Source organism: Oxyura jamaicensis, chromosome 23, assembly GCF_011077185.1.
Source record: "Oxyura jamaicensis isolate SHBP4307 breed ruddy duck chromosome 23, BPBGC_Ojam_1.0, whole genome shotgun sequence".
Lineage (NCBI taxonomy): Eukaryota > Metazoa > Chordata > Aves > Anseriformes > Anatidae > Oxyura > Oxyura jamaicensis.
In genome coordinates, this window is record NC_048915.1 from 1510058 (window position 1) to 1523291 (window position 13234).

Sequence of the window (13234 nt, forward strand, 5' to 3'; positions counted from 1 at the left end):
CACCGCGGAGTGGGAATGCAGCAGGGTGCACATGGGAGGCTGCATGGGGGATTTAGGAGGACTCGAACCATCCATCCTGGTTCTCCAGGACCTGTCCCGAGATGTGGCAGGCTCAGTAGGAACCTGCAGGAGTTAGAGAAGCTTCTCTAATCCCCAGCTCAGCTCTGATGGGGCCGGGCCAAAGGGCCTGAGCTTTTGCTCGCTTTCCAAGGCTCTTAGTGCTGGACTTGGCTGTGATTTCTGCTGCTGCTGCCCCTTGGCTGCGCATCCTGGCCGGCCCAGCCAAGCCCCGGTGCGGAGGCATCGAGGGGACAGCAAGTGGCTGGGTCGGCGTCGGTGTGTGCCCATGGGGGGCTGCGGGAGCAGAAGGGTCCCCTGGGCTTGGGGGGGGGCAGGGGGAGATGTTGACATCCGAATCCTGTGCGCCTGGCACTGATTTGGGGCAGTTTCGTCTGACCGGTGCGTGGGCTGAGCTGCGGGGTGGTGGGACAGGGGGGAGCTGGCACCTTGCAGGGCACGATGAAACCTTTCCGTTCCTTTCCACCTCCCACAGAAGTTGGAGTTGCAGGGAGCTCCTGGCCCTTGGCTCGAGCTGGCTGTGAGCATATCCCTGTCCCTAAATTGAAGATTTAGGGTTCGGATGCAGCTTGCACGATGCCCAGCCATCAGCAGGCTTGCCAAGCAGTTGTACACCATCTTCACACGCTGCAAACCTCAGGTGGCATCGCAGCTCGGGGGTATCTTTCCCACCGTGGGGGCATCCCAGTCCCTCCTCCAGCACACCTGGGGGTGCTCCCACCACCGGCAATAGAGCCTGGCTGAAACTTCTCCCCTGGGACAAATTCAGCCGGCTGCATCCCTGCTGAGCAGCAGGCTGTGCAGGGTGGGAGCTGGGAGCCCTCGTCCTCGGTGAGCTGGGGAAATCAGCGTTCCCCCCAGCTCTGTCCCCCCTTGGTGCTGGGGGGGGGCCGGGGCGTGCAGAGCATTAACAGTCTAAGCAGCAGTAAATCCAAATAAACACCGCCTGGCCCCAAGATTTATTGCATGAGCCTGACCGATGGCGTCAGCACTGCAGTGGGGGCAGCTCAGGCTGGGAGGGGCTTTATGTAAGGGAAGGGGAGTGGTGGGCATCAAGAGGTGTGTGTGTGGGGGGGCTTCTGGGGAACAGCCGTGTCCCCAGCACCACCCTCTGCACCAGGAACACCTGGAGATGTCTTCAGGGCAGGACCAGCCCTTTTGCCTCCCTGCCCCAGGGTTTTCAGGTCCCAAAGCTGGAGCGTCCCTGCCCTTTGCCCATCCCGGATCCCGCTCTGCGGGCTCGGCTGCTGTCCGAGCAATGTGCGGTGAGGTTGCTCCCATGGGAAGCTCTGCTTTTGGGTTTGGGGCTGGGAAATTCTCACGTGTGCCAGGCAGGTGGGAGTTTTTTTTTTGCCAGAGTTGCTTTGGTTTCATGTTCCCAAACCAAAGCTCAGCTGGCTTTGGTTCTTTGCAGCAGGCTGGGGGCACACGATGCGTCCCCGCCTGCATCGCTGCATTGCGCCTGCCTCTTCTCCTGGGCAAAAAAACAGCCAGGGCACACGGCAAGCCTCTCCTTCCCCATGGGATGGATGGATGGAAGGAAGGACGGACAGATGGGAGCACTCTGGGTCCACGCTTTTTGCCTTTTCCTTTCCCCATCCAAGCACGGGGAGCCGGGCAGCCGATGGCTGGAGCTGCCTCGTCTGGTTCCAATTTAAGGGAGCTCGGCGGAGCCGGGCCATGTGGCTCCCATTACGGCGAGGCTCTGCAGGTCGAGCAGAGAGAATGTGACCTCTGGGGAGCTCGCCCGGGTTGGCCGGCAGGGCTGAGGGGTGCCTGGGGTGCGCCTGTGCTGCGAGCTCCTTGTTTTTTGGTGAGCCTTGATGTTTTCAGTATAAAAACTCGCTGAAGGTCTGGGATTAAGTGACAGGATTGGCCCTCGTTTATTTTAAAAATCATAAAAGAAGACAGATGCAAGTTTCTGGGCATCTCTGTCTTCTTTGGAAAGCTTTGATGTCTGACCATGCCGTACCCAACATAGGCAGAAATCAAAAGGCAAACAAAAGCAGCTCCAAATGTCCCTTCTCCCGGCTCCCAAACCTTGCAATTTTTCTTTGCCCTCCCATCAATTTTGGTGGCCTTTCCCGTAATTTATGGATGTCTGGAGGGCGGTAATGGAGCCCCCAGTGGGGGGGGGGGAAAGGGAAAATCCCACCTGTGGAAGGGGCAGGCTGCTCCCTCGCAGCCCTGACTACAAGACCTGGCTCATAAAACCCCGCTGGCACGCACAAAGCTTCCACCACCAGTGGACGTCCATGCTCCGATCCCTACCCGAGTGCTCCACATGGGGACCTGACTGAGACACAGGCGGTTTTGTCCTTGTGGGGCCAGGCACGGGTTTATAGGTCAGACATCACTTCTTTAACAGTTGTTTGCACCGGTCCTCGGAGCATCAGTTTTGCCCCACTTTTTACCATCTCCTCTCCGGCAGCTGGGGCTCGGTGCCCCACGGATCAGAGCAAAGGACTGTGAAGCCGCTGGAGCTCGTGTCACTTGTCCCTCCTCGATGACACCTCGATTTCCCCCACAGCAGCTGGGGCTTCTCTGCCTTGAGCTGATGGGCACCAGGGGAAGGGACATGGGGGCAAAGCTTGAACCGAGCCCCACATTTCTCCATCGTGGGACCTTTTGACATTTCAAACCTCATTTTTGTTCCAATCTGGGGTGGGAACAAAGAAACTCGAAGAGGTTGTCAAGAGGTAAAACCCTCTAGGAGCGGCGGGGGGACCCTTCTACCCCCTTGTTTTACATTTAAGCACTAACCTGGCTCCTTACATCTCGAAACATCTGATGCTATCTCACAGATCAAAGCCGCCTTGTTTGGGTTGTAATGAAGTGTCAGACTGCTTCCTTGCAACACCAACGGGAGACACTTTGATCTGCAAAACAAGATGCTGAAGAGCCCTCCTAGCAAGGGCTCTTCAAGTTTTAGCAGCCGTGGGGTATCTGAAGTCTGACATTGTTTCATCCTGTGACTTTCTGAGCTGACGGCGTGCGTTGCTGTCACACCTAGGCCAGGGATCGAGTGAGAATCATTTAAAACAAAACAACGCTGAGCTGGAGAACTAAAATAATGCGTTTTCTAACAGTTTCCAAAACGATTTTTTTTTTTTTTTCCCTTTTCCAGAGGGCTCGTTTCCATGGGAAATGTTATCAGTGCCAATGTGAACTCTCCACAAAATGTCAGCTTGTCTGAAAGATTTGCAACAGAGAATTGTTTGGGGAAATAAATAAATAAATAAATAAATAAATAAATAAATAAATAAATTTCTGGGCAGCTCAGCTGGAGGGTGCTGCCTGCAGTCCCGCTCCCTTGGCCTTGCTGTCCCCATCCTGTCCCGTGTAACCCACCCTGGGGGCCGTGCAGGGCCCACCCTGGCTTTGGGGACCCCCTTGTCCCCGTTGGGGCCAGCTAACGCGGCTCTCTGCTCGGCTGCAGGCTCAGCGCTGGCGCAATGAGAACTACGAGAGGCCGGTGGACCTGGAGGGCTCCGGGGACGATGACCCCTTTGGGGACGATGAACTGGATGATGTCTACTCGGGCTCTGGCTCGGGCTGTGAGTAGCTGAAGGGCTCCTGGGAAAGGGTGCTGGGCCATGGGAACCTGGCCCTGGGTGCTGGGGGGAGCAGATTGCCCCTTGCCCACCTCCAGAGCAGCCCCCCTGCCCTCTCCTGGCCCAAAGCAAAAGGAAACGGTCCCAAAAGTTGGGCTCGAGTGACTCCATTTCCCAGGTAGGTCTCTGGCCCTACCAGGCAGGATTAGCCCTCCCCTGATAGCCCGTGCTGGTGCTTTAGGGGTTTCATTGACCCCAGAGGGGGGCTTTGGCCAGCACCTGGGAGGTTGCAGCCCTTGGTTCCTGCTGAGCCCACCACAGGTCCATGGCCCCTGGTTTTTGGGTGCTGAGGCCACGCGGGTGTCAGCCCTGGGAAGTGCCTGCCTCACCCTTTGCTCTCCTTCCCCCTTTCAGACTTCGAGCAGGAGTCGGGGCTGGAGACGGCCGTCAGCCTCACCACGGACACGTCCGTCACGCTCCCCACCACGGCAGCCGCGCTGCCCGTCACCGCGGTGCAGCCCGTGGCGACTCCCTTTGAAACGTCCCCCACCGAGGACACCGTCCCCGAGCAGACCACCGGCGCCTCGTACGTCCCCAGGGTGACGGAGGCACCAGTGATCCCCAGCTGGAAGGCCACCACCACCAGCACCACTGCCAGCGAGGCCCCCAGCACCACCACCACCACCACCACCACCACCACAGCTGCCACCACCACCACCACGGCCACCACCACCACCACGGCCACCACCACCAGCACCACCACTGTGGCCACCGCCAAGCCCACCACCGTCCGGAGGTTCCTGCCCCCCTTTGTCACCAAGGCGGCCACCATGCGGGCCACCACCCTGGAGATGCCCACCACGTCCGTCCTCGAAACCAGCACGCCGACCGAGGTGGCCACGACACAGCTTGTCCCCTCCAGCACGGCCAAGCCCAGGTCCCTGCCAAAACCAAGCACCTCCAGGACTGCAGACCTCACGGAAAAAAGCACTGCCTTGCCTTCCAGCCCCACCACGCTGCCACCCACAGAAGCCCCCCAGGTAGGAGGCTGGAGCCCTTTTTCCCTGCTGAAGGGCTCGTGGACCACATTTGAAGCCGAGCAGTGGTGACGGGGAGCTTTTGGGGTGGCTCCGTCCTGAGCCAGCTGCTCAGTGGGAGGTCTAGCCGGGTTGGGGTCTTCCCAGCTCTGCAGAGAGTTGAACATTTGGGGAGATGGAAAGGGGAGATGAGAGGGGTGGGGGCAGCTTCTGCACAAGCAGTGATGGGGCTGATGGGGGCACGGTCACCCAGGACGTGCTGCCCCAGAGCATCTTCCCCAGGCAGCAGGAGGGGGAGCAGGGATGGGGTTTGGGGGCTTTCCTCTGGGGTTTGGGGGCAGAGAGGGGCTTTCCTCTGGATGCACTTGCTGAGCTCATCGTACCGCAGCCCGGAGCTGGGAGACCCAAACGCTCTGCAATTACTGCGTGATGGAGCATTTCCAGCCCGCTGGGGGTCCTGAGATGGGGATTTAATCCTCTGCTCCATCTCTCGTTCAGAGCCCCTGAGGGGCCCTTTGAAAACCGCTTTGACTGAGAGGTGGAGTGATTTGTCTAAACTAGTCCCTCTTTTCTGGGTACGTGTAGATGTGTGTAGCGCTCCGGGCTCCCGCTGACCTTCAATTAATCTCTGTCACAAAACCGCGTGCCTGCGGAAGCAGCGAGCCGTGCGCCCGTGCCAGGGGCAGTGTGACACGGAGAGGGCCCCGTCTCGCCCACCCCGGCTTCATCCCCAAAGAGCTCCTTGCTCGTCTGCATTTGTAGGGGTCTGAGGGAGCCGTGAGAGTGGGATGAGGGAGGGGACCCCTGGGGCTCGGGGGGCTCATCCGATGGCATCCGATCCTCAGCCTTGCTGTGGTGCTGTAGCATGACGCCTCGCACCACCTCCTGCCTAGCAAGGAGGTATCTGAAATATTGCAGCCAGCTCTTGGTCTGTGCTGGGGACAGAGCCCAAGCAAGGGTCTGGTACGTGGGACCCCCCTGACTCTCCTTTGGTCTCTGGAGGAAGCCAGAGGTGAGAGCTGGGCACCCGGGTGGGGGCAGGTCAGAATGGTCCTGCTCAGCCCAGGTGGCCTCAGCCTTTTTGGTGACTGCCAAGCTGTGGGGTTGTGCTGCTCTCTGCAGCACAGCCAGCTGCTTCAGCGGGATATCCCCCCCGCCACCCCATCCCCGGTGTTGTGGTGTCCTTCCTCCAGCCACACTGGTGCTGCTGGAGGCAGGAACCACCTGCAGCTCCTTGTCCCCTGCTCCACCTTGTCCTTTCTCCCAGGTGGAGCCCGGGGAGGTGTCGACGGTCCTCGACAGCGACCTGGAAGTCCCGGTCAGCAGTGGCCCCAGCGGGGACTTCGAGATCCGGGAGGAGGAGGAGACAACTCGTCCCGAGCTGGGCAATGAGGTGGTGGCTGTGGTGACGCCGCCATCGGCACCGGGGCTGGGCAGGAACGTGGAACCGGGGCTCATCGACAACACGATAGAGTCGGGCAGCTCGGCCGCTCAGCTCCCCCAGAAGAACATCCTGGAGAGGAAGGAGGTGTTGATAGGTGAGAGCGGAGGTGGTGGGCTGGGGGGGGATGGAAGGCCCCCAGGAGAGGGCTTGGTCTTAATCAGGGTGCTGGGGCGGTGCTGAGCCCGGGATAACTTGCTGTCACCCGCCGAAATAGACACCTCGAGTGCCTGTACTGGGGGCTCCCTGGGGTCTTCCCGTCTTTGCAGGGAGAGTGTGGAGCTGTGCACAGTTTGTGTTTGCTAGCAGGAGTTTTATGGGAAGAAATAGGATATTTTAGGGAAAAGATGTCCTATGGTGATGGCTGAATGCCACTTGGCCACCTCAACCACAGGGGAGGACAGACGTACCCTGCTCCTTTGGGTCCTGCCCATCCATCAGCATCACGAAGATGTTGCAGCCCCTTGAATCATGCTGTTCCATGAGATCAATGCCTTCACTTTGAGTTTAAGCATGGCTTCATCTCCCAAAGCACACGGCAAGCATCCAGCAGGGTTCCCCCAGTTGTTTGCTGCGCGCGGCGGTGCCGCGTCCCCCTCTGACAGCCGTGCCACCTTTCTGTTGCAGCGGTGATCGTGGGCGGCGTGGTGGGAGCCCTCTTTGCTGCCTTCCTCGTCATGCTGCTCATCTACCGGATGAAGAAGAAGGACGAGGGCAGCTACACGCTGGAGGAACCCAAGCAAGCCAACGTCACCTACCAGAAGCCGGACAAGCAGGAGGAGTTTTACGCGTAGGACAAGAGCCCGGCGTGCCTCGCGCTCCCCTTCCTGCTCCAAACTCTCCCTTCTCCTCTCCTCCATCCCGTCTCTCTCTTTCTCTCTCTCTCTTTTGGATCAGACTGTGAATTTAAAAAGCAAAAAAAAAAAAAAAATGCAAAAGGAGAAACTGCATCTTCGGCATGAGGGACGCGCCGCGTTGCGGACGGCGGCTGGAGCTTTTCCCACCACCACAACGACTCTGGGATCCGGACACCTTTTACCAGCCCTGGGGCGCAGGGGGGTTGGCTTGGATTTATCTTTTTTTTTTTTTTTTTTTTTTTTTTCCTCCTGTTGGAGAGGAGGGAGGTTTCTTTCCCTCTCTCTCTCTCTTTTTTTTTTTTTATTATTATTATTTTTTATTATTTTTGCAGTGGGGCTGGTTGCTTGGCAGGAATTTCCTTGCTCCCCGCTTCTGTTTGACAAGAGGATGCGACTCTCAGATACGCTTCAAACCTTGAAAAAAGCACAAGGGGCCGGAATACCTGCAGCCCCGGGCTTTGCTCTTGGAGTGGGGGAAGACAAAATGAACACCACCACGGCCAGTACAGGGGGAGCGACGGAGCCAGCTCGCCCCTTCGAGCACCAAGGAGCCACCTTTGGGTGCCTCGTGCGGCACCACCCTGGCCACTGCCACCCTCCTCAGCTGCACCGAGCACGGCCGGAGACCCGACAGCTCCGTGGTGTCGGTGGTGGAGGGGTGGCTGGAGAAGGGACCGTGCTTTTGGGTGGCTGGAGACGGGACCGTGCTTTTGCTGGGTTCTCACTGTGACCAATAAACCTCGGCTTGCGCAGCCCCACCGGCGGCTCTGGTTTTCAGGCGAGGGACGGCGCTCGGTGGGGGCCTGGCAGGGAGGAAAAGGGGAAGCGGAGAAGCTGTTCGTGCCGGGGTGATGCCTAACGCAGCTCGGCCAGCCGTGAGACGCAGCAGCGGGGAAGAAGCAGAGGCAATAAATCGCAGGGGGTCTGCATCAGGCGGGGCAGAGTGGTGGCTCAAAGGGGGGGCAGCTCAGCTGCTCTGCTTTGGCGAGCCCCAGCACCGAGCATTTCTGTTCCTTTTGTTGTTGCCAAAATCCCAGCACCAGCCACGGGGCCGGGGCTCAGCTCGGGGTGCTGGGAGCCACCATCACCGAGCAGTGGTTTCCCTTCAGATGGTCCCCAGGGCGCAGAGCAGCAGGGCCTGATCCAGACCCCCCCAGCCACGCCTTCGAGAAAGGCTGGGTTTTGGAGCAAGCCCTCTGCGCAGAAAAGTCAATTAGATATTTCAATTACTTGGCTTTTAATTAGCTGAAGCACTGCTCGCCGTGCAGTCAAGGCTCTTGGTTTTAATGATGGTTGCGATCTCGGTGGTGTCCCGTGGAGGCCTTGGCTTCGCTCTTAGAGCAATTTAAACCAGAAAACAACAGAAAAATCGGTTACTTTGACTCTGTTGCATCAAAAATTAACCTGCACAGACACGGAGACACTTGGCCCCCCTCAGGGCGTTAGAAGGATTTATCACCCTGGTGGAGGCTGCCAGACAGCAGAGCTTCTTGCCATGTTAGGAATTTGACGGGCCAAACGCATATATTTTATATATATATATACACACTCGCATACATACACAGTTATATATATATATGAAATGAAATCCCTGTACATTTTTGTTGCACTGCATCTGATGGCTGGGAGGGACGTGGTGACTGTGCCGAGCTGAGGTTTGGTACCTGCGATCGGTCCCTGAGCTCCAAACACCGACCTGGGCTGATTTCGGGGTAGGGAGCAGAGTCCCCGTGCACAGGCCAGCTTTAATAATGCCACGTTTAGAGATGTCAGCCTCAAAACAGTCACCCTTTTGGTTGAGTTTGGGGAAGACTGTGCTGTTGGGTGCCTGGGGTGGTGATGCTGAAAGGCGGGGGGTGGTGTACGTACACCCAGAGGCAGCGTGCGTGCCAGCGTGAGGATGAGGATGCTCTGAAAGGGGACCACGTGGCCGAGGAAGGCTGGTGCCTGCTCCAAGGCCGCTTTCTCTGAGCTGCTCGAAGGGGAGAGTTTGATGGCTGAGTGTGTCTGGTCCCGTTGGGATCACGCGAAGGGCCCCAGCTCTTGGTGCGTGGCAGAAATCAAGCTTCACGGCACCGTGAGCTGGGCATGGCAATTATCAAAGCCACCCAAAACCACCATCTTTTGGAATAACATGGGCTTAATCTTGTGAGCTTTTTTTTTTTTTTTTAAAAAAAAAAACACAAACTCCCAGCTTAATCTTTTAAATGCTGCTTTTCTTAGCTGCTTCCCTAATCTTCTTCATTCCATTTTTTCCCCTTTAATAGTCTGAACTTCTATAATACAATTTTTTATTCACTCAAGCTTAACCTCAGCTCTCTCAGCTGGTGTTAAGTTGTAATCCTGGCACTTAAATCCGTGACAGTTCCACAAGTGAGGACGGCGGGCGGGGAGAGGAGGCTGGGCAGCACTTCCTCGTAGTCATTAAAAGCAGGAGACCACCACGGGCAAAATAAAGGTGAAGTCAATTAAACCGACAATTAGAATTGACCGAAGTCAGTTCATTGTCCGCTTCTCCCATGCAGTTGCTGTATTGCTCAAGGAATTGTCTGGTCTCAAGGAGGCATCCTTTGGGGTCTGGTTTGGTCTGGAGCTAACCCCGAAGGAGCCCTTCCTGCTGCCTGGCTCCCCAGCAGGGGCTGCAGCATCTCGGTGTTTTTTTTTTGAGGGAAAACCCAGCTACAAAAACTGCCTCTTCCATCAGCTCGCTGTGATGGGGTTGGACAAACCCCAGGGATACCCTGGTGCCTGCTGCAGCTGCTGGGGGGGCCTCAGCTGGTGGCAGCACCCAGCCCCGGGGGGTGTTTGCAGGCCTGGGAGTGGGTCACCCCTCTCCTTCCTCTGCAACCTCTTTGCGTTCGGACCTTCCAAAAATAAGCAGCAGGACCTGGCACATGTTGCTTTGCCTCTAAATTTCCCATTCTCACCCCGTTTTGCCTGGTGGGTGGGTGACAAAGCGCACCCATCTTTGCTCCATGCAAACCTTGGCTCCTGTTCCCAAGAGTTATCCAACGTCTGCCGAGAGCCACCAGCACGGAGCCTGTGCCGGGAGCAAACCCATCCACTAAAAACAGAAAAAAAATATATTATTATTTTTTTCCCTACCACCCTTTTCATGGTTATAACAGTTTCTGGGCTTGGGGCTTTCCAGGAGGCTCCGGCAGCTCCCAAAGTGACGTGGGGTTTCCACCTCTGAAACATTTGTCTGGTTAACCGGTGTCACGGCTGCGCTCGAGGCGGCGGGGATGTGTGTGGCGTGCGTGTATGTATGTATATATATGTGTATGTAATTAATATATATGTATATATGTATATACGTGTGTGTGCAAAGCACGCACGCGTGCACAGCTTCAATGCAAACTGCACCTCATGGGGAGGAGGCGGTGCTGGGGGTGCAGGATTTGTCCCTGCGTGCCCGGCTCCTTCCTTCACCCCAGCTACGGGAGCGAGGGCCGGATCCTGCCCCCTCGGCTCTGCCAGGGCTGGGGGAAGGAGCCCTTTGCCGCCTGCCCCTTTCCCTGGTCGGAGCCGAAACGGAGCCCGAGGGGGCAGCGAAGCCCCAGGAAGGGCAGCGAGGCTGCGCTGCTTCGCCCCACGAACCTGTGCCTGCAGCTCCGCGGCCGCACCCACGCTCCGGCTCCATAGAGATGTCTCGGTCTGGAGCGCACATAGTTTTGGGCTTTGGTTTTTTATAACTTTTTATTATTTTGCTAAAAAAATAAAAAACTCACCCTAGGAGACGCCCGCGCAATGCCCAGATTTACCCCCCACACCTTGCAGACAGCTCCATCGCTGCATTTCCAAAGACCTCAAGGGTACCAGCGACATCAATCACCCCTGTTCGGGGTCCCCCTGGTCTAAGTCATAAATGTACAGCCGACAATCAAACCCGACAGAAATGCTGACTTTAGAAAAAACACGTACCCATTGCAGTTTGATAGAACTTTTTAAAATCACGTGCTTATCTCTCACCAACGCTCACCACCATGTTGCCAGGATAAATCACCGCCCATCGGTTCTTCTGTAAATAAACACGAGACATTCTTGTATAAATTAAAATGAAAAAAAAATAAAAAAAAATATACAAAAATTCCATTGATATATGTCCAAAAAATATCCCTTTCCAGAAGATTTAAATAATTCAAAGAAAAAGGAAAACCTAACAACAAGTGAGCCCCACTTTACTTTTTCTTTGGAGCTGGTTTAAATTCCCAATAGGAGAATGAAAAATCTTTAACAGTAGAAGAAAACTACAAGTGTTTTACCTTTCAGTGACTATGGGAGGGAAAAAATGCATGTAAATATTTTTAATAGGAAACATATCTTAAACAGAACTTCTTTTTGTATGTACATAACTCTTCTAGAGTTTAGTACTTAAAATGCTTCATAGTGTCTGTTTAAAAACAAAAAAATAAAATGTTTGTTAATTGTTTTTGTTCTTACTCAATGGCCAAAACTTTAAAAATAATAAAAAAGACTATAAAAAATAATCTTTGCCAATGGATCTAGCACTGTAATGGTACTGTCTATTTTTTTTAATTATTTCTGTGCTGTGCCCATTTATAAAAGGAAAAAAAAAAAAAAAAAAAAACAAAGAACAAAAAATAAAGTCATTTAAACATTATCTGCCCAGGGCTTCGCCTGCTTTCTTGCTGCCGACCGCCTGCCCCGGCTTTTTGTCGTGCCGAGGGGCTGCGGGCGAAGGGAGATGTCACTCGCTCTCGGTGTGATGCTGTCAGGCGAGGGCTGGTGGATAATTAATTAAAGGTCTCCATGGCAACGCTGCAGGGATGCTGACGAGCCGGCAGCAGTGGGAGCCACCCCAGCGGTGCCCGTTGATGCAGGACCGGGGTGCAGGGGGGCTGCGAGCACTGCGGGTGTCCCCAGAGCTGCCGAGAGCCAGGCTGCGGCCACCACGTCCCCAAGGGCCACCAGTGTCACCAGCGAGCGGCTGAGCACTGGGAGCTGCTGGGGGTGAGCCCACAGCAAAGGGGCTCCCCATCCCTGGGGTGTCCTCCTGGGGCCCCCCCACTGTCCCAGGTCTTTGGGGGGTCTCTGGCTCTGCTGAGCCCTCCTGCTCCAGCCACGCACCTCTCCGTGCGCGGGAGGTGGAAGGAAGCGTCCTCGCCTGCTGGCCTCAGGTCCCGCTCTCCTTTCCAAAGCAATTCCTGGAAGCGAATGTGGTGAGAGGTTTGGCAGCGATGTGCTGGCCTCCGTAAAGAGCCTTGGCTGTGTTTAACCAGCTCTCTTGCATTGCAGAGGACAGACCTCCACGGCTGCAGCGGTGGCACTGAGAGCCAGGGCAATGCCACCACCGGCATGGGCTGGGGACCTCAGCAGTTCCCCATCTTCCCCAGCCCCTCTGCACACCCCAGAGCTGCCCTCAGCATCTCGCTGCCTCCAGAAGCATCTCACATTCAGCAGGGCCACCCATTTGGGCTGTCAAACCGTCCCCAGACCCAGCAGCAATGACTTCAGCCAGCTGCTGCTACGAGCTATGGGAATAACTGCTCAGGGGGAGGTATTGGTATTCGGGCTGGAACAGGCTCTAATTATATCCCCGTTCCTTTTTTTTTTTTTTTTTTTTTCCCCCAACAGCTGTATAGAAATGTTCCCTTCCCGCAGCACCCTTGCAGCCCCCCAGGATTTGGGAGGACGACCCCAAACAGCCCCAGTGGTTGTGTTTCTTTTGCAGTAAAACAAGCATCCAATGCAGCATCCAAGAATAATAATCTATTTGGGGCTTCATCTTGCAAATTAACAGGTGGTGGGCACTAACTCCTTGGTTCACAGGCTTTTGGGCAGCCACACGAGAACAGCACCGATGCTCAGCTGAGTGCCCAGTGCTGAACACCTCGTGGGACACAGCTGGGAAAGGTCCTCAGACACCAGCCCTGAACGAGCACAGAGATTGTCACCACCGTCTGGGCAACCTGTCCCCAGAGTCTTCAATAACTGGGACGATCACTGAATCTATGCTTTAAAAATATGTATTGCCAAAGATGCCCATTTTAGGGGTAAAACACCCTGATCATGAGGACTCCAGCTCAGCCTGAGCTTGGGAAGGGGAGGCCCTGGCTGATATGCAGCTCCTGGAACCTGAGATAGGAATAAATAACCCTAAAGCAATAATGACAAGCTCATTAGCTGAAATACAGCAATCCCTTCCAGTCGGTTTTAAGAGATTTCTGAAAGCACTGAAATGATTTGTTTGGTACTAACGGGCTCCAGATGGAGTGGGAAGAGGCTCTCAGCCTTCAAAGGAAA

General features: G+C 55.6%; 1 protein-coding gene across 1 annotated transcript; it reads left to right on the forward strand.

Moving 5' to 3' along the window:
• Positions 1-3424: 3424 nt before the first annotated feature.
• Positions 3425-9123, forward strand: SDC3 (syndecan 3; the record flags this gene model as incomplete). The annotated part of the gene is made up of 4 exons (XM_035345851.1): positions 3425-3635; positions 4047-4672; positions 5937-6207; positions 6738-9123. Coding segments are annotated over 4 exons (1275 nt in total), but the record flags the coding sequence as incomplete, so codon positions are not given.
• Positions 9124-13234: the final 4111 nt, after the last annotated feature.